The following is a 17309-nucleotide window of genomic DNA, read 5'->3' as shown; positions in this document are numbered from 1 at the left end:
AATATTCTTTTTTTTTTTTTTTTTTTTTATGACAGATTTTGTTTTGGTTTGGGAGGAATCTGTGAACCCCTTGAAGTCGGCAGAACTGGATGAACTTTCGTCCGGTTCCTCGCGTGATACACACAGGAAATGGAGGACAGAATTTCTTTCCAGACTCCAGGCTGCCGGCCTTCATCAGGAGACGGTATACAGTATGACAATGTTTACAAGCACATCAAACTCAGTTTAAGATCTAAATTTGGGATATATATATATATATATATATATATATATATATATATATATATATATATATATATATATTTATGTATATATGTATATATGTATGTATGTATGTATGTATGCGTGCACTCTAAAAAATAAAACATTGGGTCAACAAAAAAAAATATGTTAACGTTTTCCACTAGAATTTTTATGTTAAGACTACTGGCAGAATTACATTAATTCAAAGCGATGTTTTGAGTACGGTGAATTACTTTTTTTGGGCCACAATAAAACGCATTTCTAAGTAACATGAACTTAATAATTTTCAACATGAATGCAAGTAATTAAGTTGATCCAACATAATGTTTTAAGTTAGGTGAAGCAGTTTTTTGGCCATGCAATAAAACACATTTCTAAGTACCATGAACTTAATAATTAAGTTGATCTCTGCAAGAGTTAAGCTGAGCCCTTTTGATTTGATTTGAAGTTGATTAGGCTACTCTTTTAAACATACATGTAACATTCATCTTTTAATATATTTCCCTTTCAAAACATTTAAATGAACTGTATTACCATGTCCTTTCTAATACAACGTAAAGCATAAATTTTCTTAGAAATCAACCTGTGTACTTATCACTTCAAATCAAACATTCAATTGAAATGTATGGTCACTACACTGCACACACTGTTAAATATATCATTGGCTGTAGAGTGTGACAATCTGTCAATAAAAATCAGCCAACACTTTTTTGTTCTCCTCTGATCTACATTGATCTCATAAATTGCCTCTGTGAAGTTTGAACACAGAAAACATTTCATCACTGGATAGGTTTCGTTCGTCAGCTGAATGTGCGGAACGCTTTTCAGAGAAGATAAGGCAACGTTATTTTAGTACAATTCACACACAGCGGTAACTCAGGGAGAAAAAAAAAAACTGAAACTTCGGTCTTCCGACCTATTACCATCGTGTCAATTCTCTATTGATTTTGATGGTAATATCAATTTTGATTAACGTTAAAATGCGCGAGGGAGGGAGGGAGAGCAAGACAGTTTGAAGACTGTGAGAATGCGCGCGCGCGGCCGGAGGAGGGTCTCTCTCTCTCTCTCTGCTCGTTCTCTCAGTAACATGCACGGGCGCCTGTCACAATTGTAAACAATAAAAACGAAATTTGGAAAACTAAAACGGAATTCATAGGGCCCTACATAACTCCGACTTGTTTTGAGCAAAGTATCTGAACAAATAGTGTAAGGTTAGCTATACTCAATCAGTGACAGGCTACAGCTACTAGCTAACTTTACCTCGGCACACAGTAACGTATACTATCAACACTGCTCAACTTTCAGAGTAAGGACTTCCAGATTTCGTTATTCGGTTACAGTAGGCTATCACCAACAGAATCCTGAGCGAATGCGAATATGTGTAAGCATAAAATTACTTACCATTCACCACATTACGCTTCAGCGAGTTTCAGCTGTGGCCACACTCGTCTGGCCTTAAACATGCGCAAGGAAACTGCGGACCGTTTACCACTGTCTATGCCGATTACACGTCATCAAATTGTTTTTTACATTAACAGAACTTAAAATTAAATACATTTTTGATTAACTGAAAATGTTAAACTCTGACAAGTCATGATAGTATATTGAATCAATAGACATAATTTGTGTGTCATCCCAGCTCAATAAAATAACAATTACAAGTAAAAAGTCTAACAGCATCTCAGAACTTGATTTTTTATTTCACAACAATATATATATTTAAGTAATGACTAAAGGTCCTCTGAATTAGTTTTTAGAGTGTGTATAAAGCTTTGTGAAAAAGAAGTACACTTTAGCATACTTTTAAAAAGAAATAAAATACTTTAGCACAAAATAAATGTAATGTTTTTGGACACTAGTTTAAATATCTATATTAAATGCAATTAGTTGAACAACATTTTTAGTAAGACTTATATACATATTTTATGTCATTTCATAATGATTTATATTTATATGTCTTTGAAATATAGTATATAAAGTGTACTGCTGAATATACTGACAAGCATTTGTGGTAAAGTAAAATATGCTTTAATGTCATTTCTATTGAAACTTGTATGTCATGTATTAAATATATTTGTAGTTACACATCTCAAAAGATGAAATATCAATTTAGTACATTTAAAATATATGAACTTTAAATGTAAAATGTAAGGGCCCCAAAAAGCACTTAAACTTGAAAAAAAAAAAAGTGTGGTTATCCTTTATTTTAAGGTGTCCTTGTTACAGTGTAACTATACATTCAAGAACTGAGTAATATTGATTAACTACTAGCCAACTACTACTACTACTAGCTAACTACTAGTTTTGGCTCCAGCCCCTGAGCTCAGCCCAGGGTCCACTCCAGAGTCCGCTCCTGTGTCGACTCCATCCCCTGAGTCCGCTCCTGTGTCAGCTCCAGACCCTGAGTCTGCTCCAGTGTCGGCTCCAGCCCCTGAATCCGCTCCTGTGTCGGCTCCAGCCCCTGAGTCCGCTCCTGTGTCAGCTCCAGACCCTGAGTCTGCTCCAGTGTCGACTCCAGCCCCTGAACTCAGCCCAGAGTCCGCTCCAGAGTCTGCTTCAGCCCCTGAGTCCGCTCCAGACCCTGAGTCTGCTCCAGTGTCGACTCCATCCCCTGAGTCCGCTCCTGTGTCAGCTCCAGACCCTGAGTCTGCTCCAGTGTCGGCTCCAGCCCCTGAATCCGCTCCTGTGTCGGCTCCAGCTCCTGAGTCTGCTCCAGTGTCGACTCCAGCCCCTGAATTCAGCCCAGAGTCCACTCCAGAGTCTGCTTCAGCCCCTGAATCCGCTCCTGTGTCGGCTCCAGCTCCTGAGTCTGCTCCAGTGTCGACTCCAGCCCCTGAACTCAGCCCAGAGTCCGCTCCAGAGTCTGCTTCAGCCCCTGAGTCCGCTCCTGTGTCAGCTCCAGACCCCGAGTCTGCTCCAGTGTCGGCTCCAGCCCCTGAGTCCGCTCCTGTGTCGGCTCCAGCCCCTGAGTCCGCTCCTGTGTCGGCTCCAGCCCCTGAGTCCGCTCCTGTGTCGGCTCCAGCCCCTGAGTCCGCTCCAGTGTCGGCTCCAGCCCCTGAGTCCGCTCCTGTGTCGGCTCCAGCCCCTGAGTCTGCTCCTGTGTCGGCTCCAGCCCCTGATCTCAGCCCAGAGTCCACTCCAGAGTCTGCTTCAGCCCCTGAGTCCGCTCCAGAGTCTGCTTCAGCCCCTGAGTCCGCTCCAGAGTCTGCTTCAGCCCCTGAGTCCGCTCCAGTGTCGGCTCCAGCCCCTGAGTCCGCTCCTGTGTCGGCTCCAGCCCCTGAGTCCACTCCTGTGTCGGCTCCAGCCCCTGATCTCAGCCCAGAGTCCACTCCAGAGTCTGCTTCAGCCCCTGAGTCCGCTCCAGATTCCACTCAAACCCAGAGTCCATTAAAGCCACAGAGTCCGTTCCAGCCCCTGAATCTCGTTTTTTCTACTAACCAGCCCCTACCATCACATTTACCAGTTCCCAACTCCTAGCTTAGGCTCAGGAACACAACATTTTTTGTCCAAATTTTTCAAACCAATGAATCAATCCACAAGCCAAAGGATCACAATTCGCAAATCCTGGCCTGGCATTGCATTCCTACAAAGAATTTCCTTTTTTCAGATTAATAACTATTCCTTTATGCTTCCCTTCATACTGAAAATCTTGTCACCATCCCCTACTGGTCACATACCTCAGTTTATGGGCATAACTACTTACGTCTACGCTATTTTTATAAGTCACGAAACCATTATCCTACTTAAGCTCTTGGACACCCATCCAGGTACTTTCTGTGCGCAACCCACGTCAGATCACTATTTTGTCTGACAGATAATGGGTTAGGGTTTGGTTAAGGGTTAGTTGCAGGTATATGCAAATTTTAGAGTTATTACTGTGGTGACGTCATGTAACATTTAACAAGAACACTGTAAAATAATGTATTGTTATTGTTTTCTCATAATGTAAATGTGATGTGGAGAATCCATGATTGTGATACGTGGGTTTTTGCAATGCAAATAAGCTAAGCTGAGATTCAGCACTCTTGGAACAACATTGGACACCATTCATTTATATCATATAGATCAAAAACACTGATATATTTCCTACATGTTGAACTGAATATAAACACATTATAAAAGTACACTTTCTAATGTAATGTCTTTCTCCTACTGTGAATGTGTCTTAGAAAGAGGTCATGCAGGGAAAAACAAAGACTACTTATGTCCTTCTGAGCGCACCCTGGAATGTTCTGTGTTATTATGCTGAGGAGATCAGCCTTCGAGTGCCATTACAGGTAAAGCATACCTGATCTTTTATATAACAAAGTAAATTATACATATACTCAATATATCTTAACTGTTCTTCTCTTTTGGGTGATTTCAGGTTGTGACAATTCCAGTATCAAACTGGTCTGAGAACCTCCTAGAAAAACTGCACATCCCAAACATAATGGCACAAGATGTGCCCAACCTTCCACCGGACTACTATACCTGCCAGTTCCGCAGCAATAAACTAGAGAGGTACCAATCCATACTGATCCAAAAAGGGACAAAATATTACTCTTTGGGGTTCTTCTGGTTCTTTTCCTCAGCAGTTTTTTTTTTTTGTGCAAAATCCCAAAATTCGAAGAAGAAATAACATGGATAGAAACATGGATAATATCGTCACTTCCTGTGAAACGGTTGGAAAGTATCAGTAATACAATGATAAAAAGTTGCTGGAACCGGGGAAGCCTGTGACTTTTTCCCCTACATAACGCAGTAAATAAGATTTTATATGCATCTTGCAGTTTCCATTTAGTGAATATTTAAGTAATATCCCAAACAAAATATGCAAAATATGGAAACAAAATATGCACCTCACACCATTTAAGTTGGTGGTTTGTGATGGAAGGAAGTGAGTTAAAAAATAGTGAACTGTAAACATGTATTCAAACCCTGTGTGCAAAGAGGATCTGAGCCTGTCATGTAACATGCAGTTACACTTTAGTGTTTGCATAGAGTCAGCACCTCCTTAAATACAAACATATCACACACTCCCAATACACACTTATGCAAAGTTCTTGCTGTGTCAGAATGACTGTCTGACCCATTTATTTACTCACACACTTACAATCAACTTTTTATATAATATAATATTTTAATATAATATAATATAATATAATATAATATAATATAATATAATATAATAATAAATTTTTAAAGTTAGCATGATCTAAACAAAGATTGATATAATAGTATTTACAGTATTTACTGAGTGATTTATTTTTTTACAACTGTGCCTCAGTTGAAGCGTCATTATCACCAAAAGTTATTATTATTATATTTTTTTTAAGTTTACTTGTTCACCAAGGAGAGAACAGTCTCAGAGAAGAGCTTACACATGAGACTTGATGTCTCGTGTAAATATCACTTGTGAACTGTATATCTTTATCGTGCATCATTTCAAATCAAGCTTTTGCATGTATTTACACTGTTTGGAAAAGTGTGTTTTTACTCTTTAATGCTGCTTTTAGGTTTCTTGGATATGAAAACAAGGACACTTTTTTCAAAACCACACAGAGGCACCAGATTGTGAGTTTTGAGAGCCTGTTCTTGAAAATGAAAGGATTTAGTTTGTTTGTTTGTTTGTTTGGCTAATTAATTTGACACATATTGGGCTTTATACTGACATCTGTTGCTGTGCACTGCATTGTGTGTAACATTTTCAATTTCCAAAGTCATTGTTGAAACACCCTAATTGGAAGGAAAATTGTATCCCATGATTTATTTATTTCACAAATTAGTTGTATTCTGATTATTTAAATTCAAAATGGATGCCGCCATGAGGGAATACCACCCTTATATAGAATATAAAAGCACTGACATGATATTAAAAGTACAGTCAGGGCCGGTTCTAGACATTAGGAGGCCCTAGGCAAAATTCATGTTGGAGGCCCCCCACCCCCAATAAAAAACACTTGAAACAAATATGATTCCTAACCTTTATATTTATACAACATTTAATTTTAAATTTAGTATATTTTTACTTATACAGTACATAAGTTTGGACAAATTACTATTTTTAATGTTTTTGAAAGAAGTCTCTTATGCTCATCAAGCCTGGATTTATTTGATCAAAAATACAGAAAAATAATATAGTGAAATATTATTAAATAATGGTTTTCTATTTTACTATACTTTAAAATATATTTCTGTGATGCAAAGCTGAATTTAGTGTCACGTGATCCTTCAGAAAACTTTAATATTCTGATTTATCATCAAATGTTAGAAATTGTGCTTAATATTTATTTTATAACCTGTGATACTTTTTTTCAGGATTTTTTTATTTTTAAAAAGTTGTTTTAAAAAAGTCTTCACTATCACTTTTTATATATTTAACACATCCTTGCTGAATATTCCTGTTTTTGTTTTTCTGTATTTTTGATAAAATAAATGCAGGCTTGTAGAGCATAATATGAAACTTTAAACATTAAAAATAGTAATGGGTCCAGACTTTTTAGCGGTATACTGTATGTACATATTAGTCAAACTTTATCTAAGGTAATCTCTTTTTTGTTTAATGAAGATGTTATTGTTGTTGTTGTTATTTTGCTGTTTTATTAAATTTACTCACAGTTCCAGAATACCACTTCAGTAGATGAACATAAGTGCTTTTATCATTTTTTTCATAGCTGCGGTATGGGCAGGATTTTTCCCTCCCATTTAATCAATATTGACTACAGATATTATGATATTATGTATTGCATTGTTACCTTAAATGGGGGAGCTCTAGAGAGAAACCTGCCAGCAAAAAGCGAGAATACAGCGAAGAAATCCCGAAGTTACTGAATGCAGCTTTAAATATGCTAGAGAAAGACACGGTCGCTACTGAGCAGTTTTTTTTTTTTTTTTTTTTACTCATCAGCAGAATTTAGAAGATAGACCCATAGATATGAGATCCTTTATTTGAAACATGTAAAAATGCTGTAGTGTGTTGGCTTTTTAACTTTGAATACAAACGTCTTGTCTTTTACTTTTGTAGCTTTTTTACTAGTCAGCTCCCGACGCGATGTTATTCCTTCTGCGCGTCTGGGCACATTAATGACGCTCGCGCTCTTTTAAACTCGTAATAAAGCGGTGAATGATTTTTCCAGAAATGACGCTGATCTACAGTACAAGTTTATATTTAGAATACATTGCAATCACTCCAAAATAGATGACGACAACTCACACACCTGCATTACGAGCTGTGCTTCTTTGCGTGCCTATTTAGGCTTTTGCTTCGCAGCACCTGATGGATGCGTTCCTTACACAAACGTTCAGAAGCCGGCACCCGCTTTGAAACGGAAACATTAATTGGTTTAACTGCCGATGAGTGACAATTCAACAATATCCAATGACCAATGAGGCTAGTATTTCTGTCCGTCTTGACTGGTGGACTATATATATAGGGGATGTTACGGTTATGGAGGCCCCTCCTCAAAGCCCGAGGCCCTAGGCAATCGCCTGCTCTGCCTATAGCTAGCGCCGGCCCTGAGTACAGTATGGGTTAGTACATTTTCTTACATGTAGAAAATGTAAAAAAAAAATACTTAATGCACTTTTACTTGCCATCATGTTTCTCATACAGAAACCGATCTACTAGTTTCCTGTAATTTCTCTGTCCTTTTTTCTGAAGCTATATGAGATATTAGCCAGGACTCCATATGGAGCGTTGAAGAGAGGGGAGGTTGGAGTCGGCAGGCTGGTTAGTGAGAATGTTCTCACTGCTGCTTTTCCTTTACATGAGGTACTGTAAGAGTATCATACATTATACTGTATCTGAACATTACCTTAACAAACACACTTCTTATCTGCATATTTCTCTTTTTGTTTATGCATGCAGTGATACGTAAAGTCGACATAAATTCAAATTTGACTTCAGTTACATTCTTAAGGCATTTTACCTTTCAAAAGCTACACTCAATGCTGCGCTTGATTTAAGCGCTATGGGGAACGTTTTTGTGCGTGTCCAGCTGTGAATATATGTGTGCAAATGTGTTGAACTTTTATAGCCTCGGACAGTGACGTCATTGGAATGTGCGCACATCAGAGACTATAATTAGATGTGCCACAGGTGTATCTGCCAGTGTATCTGAGAGCTTGGCAGTTCTCTTTTCATCTTCACTATCTCACAAGAAAAAAAAAGGGAAAAAAATGAAAGAAAGATATGAGTGATCTACAAAACAAACGGTGTTTACGCCCTATGGCTGAATCGGACACACACCAATACTGTTTTGTATGTTTGGGGGAAGAGCATGCTGCCCTTGCGTTAGAGTGAGGCTAGTGTGAGCATTGTGAGTTATTTACAGTTAAAAATGCTACGCACTCGTCTCGCCTATTTCCAAGGGCTAGCACCCACCACTCCATCGTGGGGCTTGCGAATGGATCTGGCTAAGACGACAGACGGGACCATCCCTATCACTCGCTCTCTCTCTGGATCCACATGTCCTCTCGCATGATCCCGATGCGTGCCCCAGCGCCTCTTCGGCTCGTGCAAAGGACGACGAATCTCTAGGATCCGGTTTGGATTTCGAGTTACCAACCTCCGAGCGTTCCTCACGTGATGATAAACTGGTTTAGGAACTACTTGAGGTGGTAACTCGTGCGTTGGCCTGATTAAAGCTAGACTGGCCATGCGAAGAGGAGACCCCCAAATTATCTAAACTGGAAGACAGGTTTCTGTCTGGTGGCCAGGGGGAGGGACGACAACAACAGAATCTCCCCTTCTTTGAAGACCTCCATGACGAGATAACTGGTTCATGGGGGAAACCTTATTCTTCCCGTGTCAAATGTTCCTGCTTGATGCCCCCATTTCAACTTCCGGCCTGTTTGGCGGCTCGGTGAAAACAGTTGGGACGGGGCGCATAAATCTACCCGCCTCTTCCCGATACCCCCACGAAACCTCTGTATCATCCCGCCACCTCTGGTGTTATAGGGGACAGCAGTTTCCAGTGAAGTTTTGGTCGTTCCGTTGCTTCCTGTTATCACCCAGGACACAGAACGTCCAACATCCCCTTTCAGAGGGAGGTATCAAAATTGGTACCCATTTTGTTGATGGCTATATTTCTGGCCCTGAAATACTTCCTCCAGCAGCTGAGAAGCTGCCATGTCCTAGTGCGGATGGACAACACAACGGCAAATCTCTTACATAAATCACCAGGGGCAGTCTGCGCTCACAGAAAATACCAACAGGGGAATGGAAACTCCACCCCGAGGTAGTGAAACAAATTTGGTCAAAATTTCACGAAACAGTGGTAGACCTCTTCACCTCCCAACAGACAGCGCAATGTCCCCTCTACTTCTCTCCTAGTCACCCAGTCCTTCTATGTAATGCGATGGCACATAAATGGCCCAGAATGCAGCTCTATGTGTTTCATCCAGTTGCTCTGCTACTGGAAGTTCTAGCCAGAGTTCGCCAACAAGGGTCTTGCCTCTTATTGATAGCGCCGTGTTGGCCGAACAGAATATGGTTCTCGAAGATAATATCTCTTCTCGACGGCTCGCTCTGGGCGATACCGGAGAGAAGGGACCTTCTGTCTCAAGCTCAGGTGACAATATTTCATCCCTGGCCCGAGCTATGGCCCCTGAAGGCTACCAACTGAGTGACACTGGGCTTTCACCTGAAGTTATAGAGACCATTCTCAGTGCTAGGGCTCCTTCCACTAGGAAAAATTAAGTCAATAAATGGGGTGTCTTTGAAAGGTGGTGCACTGCACGTAATGCAGATCCAGTTAACTGCCAGATTGGTTCAGTTCTGGAATTCCTGCAGGAGAAATTATTATGAGGCACATGCCGCACCACTCTCAGGGTTTATGTGGCCACTTTATCAGCTTGCCATACCTTGATTGATGGGGTGCCACTTGGGAAACATCCTCTGCTCTCCCGCTTTGTTCGTGAAACCAGGCGGCTGAGACCTCCCGTTAGAACCAAGATCCCTTTGTGGGACTTAGCTATAGTCCTGGAGGGTTTGGTTGAGACCCCCTTTGAACCCCCTTTTAAGATGTTTTTTCCTTATGGATATCACTTCTTTTAAAAGAATTTGAAAAGGATTTGCAGGCTCTGTCAGTCTCGCCATCCTGCCCCAGGACTTTGCCCCAGGAATGGTGAAAGTGACCGTATGTACCGTATGTACGTATGTACTTGCATCCACATCCTGACTACTTGCCTAAGGTCCCTTTCTCGACCGTACATACGGTCACTTTCGAGGCCTTCTGCCCTCCGCCGTTCACAACGCCGGATCAAGAGAGACTTCACAGACTGTGTCCAGTCCGTGCTCTCCAGACCTACATAGAACAACTATTTGTTTGTCAAAGGGGCCAAAACAGGGGGGCGGCTTCCGCAAAACAGACAATTGGGCGAGGGATGTTATTGCCCTTGCCTATGAGGCGCGCGGTCAAGCTTTCTCTTGGCACACTTTCATAAGATTTTCTAGTTTGGATGTTCAAGCCACTCCGGGCTCACACGTCCTTGAGTCAACATCACAAGCTCATGTCTGAGACCTTGCATTCTTGTGAGCACAACTACACAACTGTAAGGGGTCCAGAGACCCACAGTGCGGCAGCATGGGTATTCTCGTTCCCCATAGTGCTTAAATCAAGCACAGCATTGAGTGTATCTTTTGAAAGGGAACGTCTCGGGTTACTTGACTGTAACCCTTTCCCTGAAAAAGCGGGAACAAGATGCTGCGCTTTATTGCCACACTAGGGATGTCCCAGGACCTCACTGTCCGACGCTATAAAAGTTCAAAGTCAATACCATTGACATGTTGCGCACATATATATTCACAGCTGGTCATGCACAAAAGCGTTCCCCATAGCGTTTAAATCAAGTGCAGCATCTCGGTCCCGCTTTTTCAGGGAACAGGGTTACAGTCAAGTAACCCGGAATGTTTTGCACCATTGCACAATTTTTTTTTTTTATCTTCATAATCTTTCCTCAAAAGCAAACAACTTGCTCTACGTATAATAACTTTCCTTTTTTATCTGACACCAAGCAACGTCTTATTTTTGAACCCCTCCATGACAATCATGAAGCTGTATTATTATTATTATTTTGCCATATAATTCCCAGTTTTCACAATCCAGTTAATGGAAAGATGTCACATTACGAAAGCAAAATGGGGTGATATGTAACACAATTTAATGTTGATTTTGAACTGGCGATGATTTGTGTTCTTCTCATTAGGGTCCATTTGAGATCCCGAGGACTCCAGTAGATCCACAGTCTCTCAACATGAGACAGATTCTGCATCACTACTGGGCTCGCTGGGCTTGCTGGAAAAAGTACCAACCTCTGGATCACATTCGCGAATACTTTGGCGAGAAGATAGCGCTCTACTTTGCATGGTTGGGTATGACTGAACTATCTATCTATCTATCTATCTATCTATCTATCTATCTATCTATCTATCTATCTATCTATCTATCTATCTATCTATCTATCTATCTATCTATCTATCTATCTGTCTGTCTGTCTGTCTGTCTGTCTGTCTGTCTGTCTGTCTGTCTGACAGTGGGGTGATTTAAGCGCTTCCTGTTAGGTGATGTATCACTTTTACCAGGCACTGTTGTTGTGCGGATGAACGGGCCAGAGCGCGTTATGGGTTTTCTGTTAGACGGTGTCTTGTAAGCGGCCCGTAAGTTAACAACTAATGATCTTTGCAACAGAAGTGAATCCATCAAAACTAAACTTAGCTGGAAAATAACTTTATTCTAGAGCTGCTGTAAAGCCAAAACAATCTTTGTTACTTTAATTTACTATTATCACTGTAAAGCTGCTTTGAAATAAGCTACATTGTTAAAAGCGCTATATAAATGAAGGTGTCTTGACTTGACTTGATGTATCGATGTTCCCTTATTCCCTATACCGTTCGCAGTACCCCTCGAACTGAACAGGTTCGCTCCCTTCGGGTTGTAATCTCACTTACAGTTTTTCTCAGTCGCTTTGGCGCATTTCTCACATCACTATTTACATTTGCACAACAGTTAGTTCAACCTCCACAACATTTAGTCATTTGTGCACATCATAGTAGCAGCTTCTCATTCCTTCCAACAAATTGCAAATGCTTTTGGACATGCATCAATTGCTTTTATACAACTCTCTGCTGTTTTATAACATTATCATTTGCTTATGTCATGTCAGTCAAAATTAACTATACTTGTGAATGCTGAATAGTCATTCCATATAAAATTAATAGTCCTTATTTCATTGCTTGAGTTATTACATACAAAAATGTTGAACTAGTTCTCAAAATCTGTCAAGCAAATTTTACACATTTTTTTAAATCTTTTTTTTTTTTTTTTTTATGTCTCCTAAATTGAACAATTTGCAATTGAGCAAGAGATGATATTCGCTGTGATGTAATGAAATTATGTGGCCAGACAGAGAGGAACATCTGGATGTGCATGAATGATTACAGTACTGTATGTTGTATGTTCAGTTCCAATATGTACTGCAGTATTGTGTACAGTTGCGCACAGCTCTACCCAAAGGGAGTTTATGTTTGTTGTAAATAAGGGTGTATTTTTTTCTTTTGCACAATGCTGTGAACAAATTAGAATTGCAAAAAGCATATGCAGTAAAAATGTGAAACATACATATTCAGTGTCTTGTACTCAGTTACCTCACTAAATACAATAATGTGTAACTTTACTGTATTTTTCAAATGGCTGTGCAAATAGTATACAGTATAGTGCTGTCTTGAGCATGTTCAGGTGGTGTCACCAAGATCTGACTTTTTTGCATTGGAAAACATTTACAGAGTAAACTGTCATAATGAAACCATGACAAAGCCATTTGACTATCTTGTTCATACACAATGGTGTCAGGACTTTTCATCTTGATGACACTGACACTTTCATTGACATGAATACTTGCTTTTGAAGAATGAGCTATCCATTTTGAGAAAGTGACACGCTTTTGCAGGTTATCAACTAGGTTTTGCAGTTTGTACTAATTGTTTTGAGAACTGCATTAACTGTTGTGCAAATGTAAATAGTGATGTGAGAAATGCACCAAAGCGACTGAGAAAAACTGTAAGATGGCGGAATACCCTGTGAAGGTCCACTTCGCAGTCCATAAGCATCCTCTGAAATGGGACAAAGCTTATGACTAACTTTCCGTCCTTATTTCTCATCTGTAGGTTTCTACACAGGCTGGTTATTACCAGCAGCAGTAGTGGGTTTTATTATATTTCTGTTTGGTATCTGGCTGATGGTCACCGATGTGCCTGCGTAAGTATTATCACAGACTTAATAACTGCATAATGTTGATGACCCAGCACTGATCCTGACCCCTGTGGTCTGTGCTGATATCTTTTCCGCAGAGAAGAGCTGTGCTCCAGTCGAGACGCCTTTGTAATGTGTCCATTATGCAACATCTGCAGCTACTGGAACCTCTCCAGCATCTGCTATACTTATAAGGTATACATCTGCTATACTTTCTAAGGTCACCTAGTTTTTAAACTGTTTATGGCATTTTCACGTTCTCTGTGAACAAGCTTTCACATTTTGTACTCAAAATACTTGTTCATAAATTTGCGATAGGCAGGCTTACTATTTGACAATGGAGGAACTGTGTTCTTCAGTATATTCATGTCTCTGTGGGCCGTCACCTTCCTGGAGTACTGGAAGCGCACAAGCGCCATACTCTCCCACCGATGGGACTGTTCCGAATTTGAAGATGTAGAGGTGATTAAGTTGGTTACACAGTGTCTAAACCTTTAATATGCTCTAGTCTTCAAGCTTGAGCAATGCAACTAATATTTTGGCTAATAGAATAACAACAATAAAATGCTTTGTCTCCATTGCTTTCCATAATATTTATATTCTGACATTAGGAGAGGCCAAGACCAGAATTTACAGCATTGGCACCCATGACGGTTCGTAATCCTGTGACTGGGACTGAGGAGGCCTATTTTCCAGAGACTCAACGACTGAGTCGTACTCTAACCGGCAACATGGTCATCATTCTAATGGTTAGTCAATGGGTTTTCATCTCACATCTGTTGAGAAATCTTGCCAACACAATTTTAAAATCATTGTCATCATGGTTGAATTTTCTTCTTTATGTTTGCAGATTTCCATGGTTTTGATATTTCTAATCGGCATCATCCTGTATCGGTCCATCCTAAGCATCATTATCTACAGATCTCATAATTTTTTCTTCATTTTTTCAGTAAGGTTCTTTCTATTCCTTTTGATACCTAAACCATATTATTTTCACAGTGATTAAAGACTGTCAAGTGATTTTTGCTGATACAGATTTAAAAATCTCTTTGATAAGATACATTTACATTAGCAAGCCCTTGTGAAAAAGAAGTACACTCTCAGGAAAAAAGGTACAAAAAGCTGTCACTGGGGTGATAAAAGGTACACCTTTGTACCTAGAGTGTACCTTTGTACACAAAAGTATGGAAAGAATATAAAATATTCTCACTGAATTGAATGTTTTCAGACACTTAATTGCATGTTCATTGCAGTTAACTTAAAGGAAACAGTTTAAATATAGTTTAAAGTTATATTACCTGTGATTAGCTGAACTTGAGAGGGTTTTTTGGACCAACTTACTAAGTACGTCCACTTTGAAACCTGTTATTAAAAGCTTGCATTTTCAGGCCCTCAAAACGCTATTGTCGTGTAAATAAACGGCCAAAACGCAAAAAAAGTTTTCTGTTTTTAGTTAAAAACGATGTCTTGTAAACGACCACTAAGCCGGAAACCAAAATGAGGGCACCAAAACAGAACATAACCCTGGCAAATAACCAAGAAAAAATACTGGACGCTTAGAACGTTCAGAGAACATTGAGAAATAACATTTTCATAACTTAATGGGAACGTTTGCAAAACATACTTAGAACATATTTTTGTTAGCTGGGTTGTCACTGGCCAACCAATAAAACTATCTTGGACTTGCAAGAATCCAGCTACAATGAGTCAAAAGCGAATGCCTTGTGCTAATATTTACACCGATGTAAACCAACCATTGCTTAATCACATATTGCAGCACAATTGTAACATTATGCTTTGCTTACTTAAGAGGTCTTTTTCACCCCTGTAGGCTGGAAGGATAGCTAGCCTTACTGGTTCAATGCTAAATTTGCTGGTTATTCTATTGTTGTCGCGGCTCTATACTTACCTGGCCCAAATTCTGACACGATGGGGTAAGCTATTTCATATCTACACATACTATTTTGGTATTTCATTATGCCAAAACAAAGTATCATCCTCTTCCTTCTATTAGAAATGCACCGCACCCAGACCAAATACGAGGACGCGTTCATCCTCAAGGTTTTCATCTTCCAGTTTGTCAACTTCTACTCATCTCCTGTTTACATTGCGTTTTTCAAGGGAAGGTGGGTATGCAGGTAGAATGCATGAATATGTATGAAGATTCAATATTCAACTAATGTTTGATCTGTTGTACAGGTTTGCTGGATACCCTGGAAATTATGGCAAACTCCTAGGAATCCGAAATGAGGATGTGAGTGTTTGCACTGTTGGAAAGTGTCACATTAGTCCTCCTTTGTTTGCTTAAAACTACTAGTCAAATGAACACTGCCAGCCACAATACACAATTCCGCAATATTTCTCCCTCATTTATGAATTGTGGGAAAATATGCAGAATCTGGAATATGAATATCTCATTAATACATGTGTGTAACTTGTTTGTGTCCTTCTTGTATGTAGTGTGGCTCCTCTGGATGTCTCATTGAACTTGCGCAAGAGCTGTTAGTCATCATGGTAGGCAAACAGGTCATCAGCAACATCCAGGAATTTGTCTTGCCGTAGGTCTTTTATGTTTCCAATGCATCTTCGTTTTGTTTACTCTTTATAGTGTATTTTATTATAGGCCTAAGTTTTCTTCTTCTCTTTCCAACAGTAAATTAAAGACCTGGTGGCACAGGAGGAAGATGAAGCCAGCTTCCAGTCAGGAGGTGATAGATGAACCCGACACCAGTCCAGAGATCACTCCATGGGAATCTAACTATCAGCTGCTAGTGTGTGAAGGGCTGTTCGATGAGTATCTAGAAATGGGTGAGACCTTTTAATGTAATTTAATGGATTTAATATATTTTAAAATGTAATTTATTCCTGTGATCAAAGCTGAGAATTCAGCATCATTACTTCAGTCTTCAGTGTCACATGATCCTTCAGAAATCATTCTAATATGCTGATTTAGGGCTTAAGAAACATTATATCTGTTTATCAGTTCAAATCTCTATAAAAACTGGTTGTCCGGTGAATGGAAGTATCCTGATTTTAAAGATTTTAAAGACATTCTGTTAGGGTCACAGACGATATCCAGTCAATGAATTATTGTCTCTGACAGTTCAACTCTAATGTGAACAGAAATAATCCCATAACCGCTTTAGACTGGTTTGTGCAATGTAAATCTTGTTCATTTTATTCACTTATAATATCTCGGTGTATTGTTGAGAATCATGATTTGTATTACCTTTTGTTCTTATTGCAGCGTCTACTATCTAATTATAATGAAATGTATTATGAGAATGATTTAGAGAAGATATGTTTAATTATTTATTTATTTTTTATCTTAAAGTGCCCCAATTATGCTATTTTAAAGGTTCGTAATTGTATTTTGGAGGTCTCCTGCAATAGGTTTACATGCATCACAGGTCAAATAACACTTTTTTCTCATAAAATACATTGTAGCATCAGCTCTTTTCTCGCAGTGTCTGAAACGGTCCGATCAAGGATTCACTCTCTTTAAATCCCTCCCTTCTGAAAGCCTACTCTGCTCTGATTGGTCAGATGACCCAGTCTGTTGTGATTGGTCTACTCTGCTCTGATTGGTCAGATGACCCAGTCTGTTGTGATTGGTCAACCGCTTACGGCACGTGTCAGAAATGAAACAGTCATCTGAATATCAGCTCCAGATGCTTCCTCAGCACTTGATACACAGTGATACAAACAGTAACGATGGCGTCCATTTTGCTGTATCAATTCGAGCCAATTCAAGTCCTCGAACACCTCGAAGTGTTGCAAAGTGGATTTGCTTTCGCAGTGCAGAAAACAGCGTCTTCTTGACTTGTCAACAAC

The 17309-nt window shown here is 39.6% G+C and overlaps 1 protein-coding gene across 5 annotated transcripts in view; it reads left to right on the top strand.

Annotated features, from left to right (window-relative positions):
* ano7 (anoctamin 7) overlaps window positions 1-17309 on the top strand; it is a 28713-nt gene that overhangs the window by 7021 nt on the left and 4383 nt on the right. For all 5 annotated transcript variants that reach the window (XM_084419547.1, XM_084419544.1, XM_084419545.1 and 2 more), the window contains exons 4-19: window positions 36-184; window positions 4413-4520; window positions 4610-4746; window positions 5742-5799; window positions 7886-7996; window positions 11434-11599; window positions 13391-13481; window positions 13574-13670; window positions 13794-13937; window positions 14087-14224; window positions 14326-14424; window positions 15307-15409; window positions 15490-15601; window positions 15675-15729; window positions 15936-16033; window positions 16129-16283. In XM_084419547.1, coding sequence (XP_084275673.1) covers window positions 36-184; window positions 4413-4520; window positions 4610-4746; window positions 5742-5799; window positions 7886-7996; window positions 11434-11599; window positions 13391-13481; window positions 13574-13670; window positions 13794-13937; window positions 14087-14224; window positions 14326-14424; window positions 15307-15409; window positions 15490-15601; window positions 15675-15729; window positions 15936-16033; window positions 16129-16283 — 1821 coding nt within the window. The remainder of the gene's footprint in view (window positions 1-35; window positions 185-4412; window positions 4521-4609; window positions 4747-5741; window positions 5800-7885; window positions 7997-11433; window positions 11600-13390; window positions 13482-13573; window positions 13671-13793; window positions 13938-14086; window positions 14225-14325; window positions 14425-15306; window positions 15410-15489; window positions 15602-15674; window positions 15730-15935; window positions 16034-16128; window positions 16284-17309) is intronic.

Source organism: Rutilus rutilus, assembly GCF_951802725.1.
Source record: "Rutilus rutilus genome assembly, chromosome: 9".
Classification (NCBI taxonomy): Eukaryota; Metazoa; Chordata; class Actinopteri; order Cypriniformes; family Leuciscidae; genus Rutilus; species Rutilus rutilus.
This window is presented reverse-complemented; position numbering and strand designations above follow the sequence as displayed.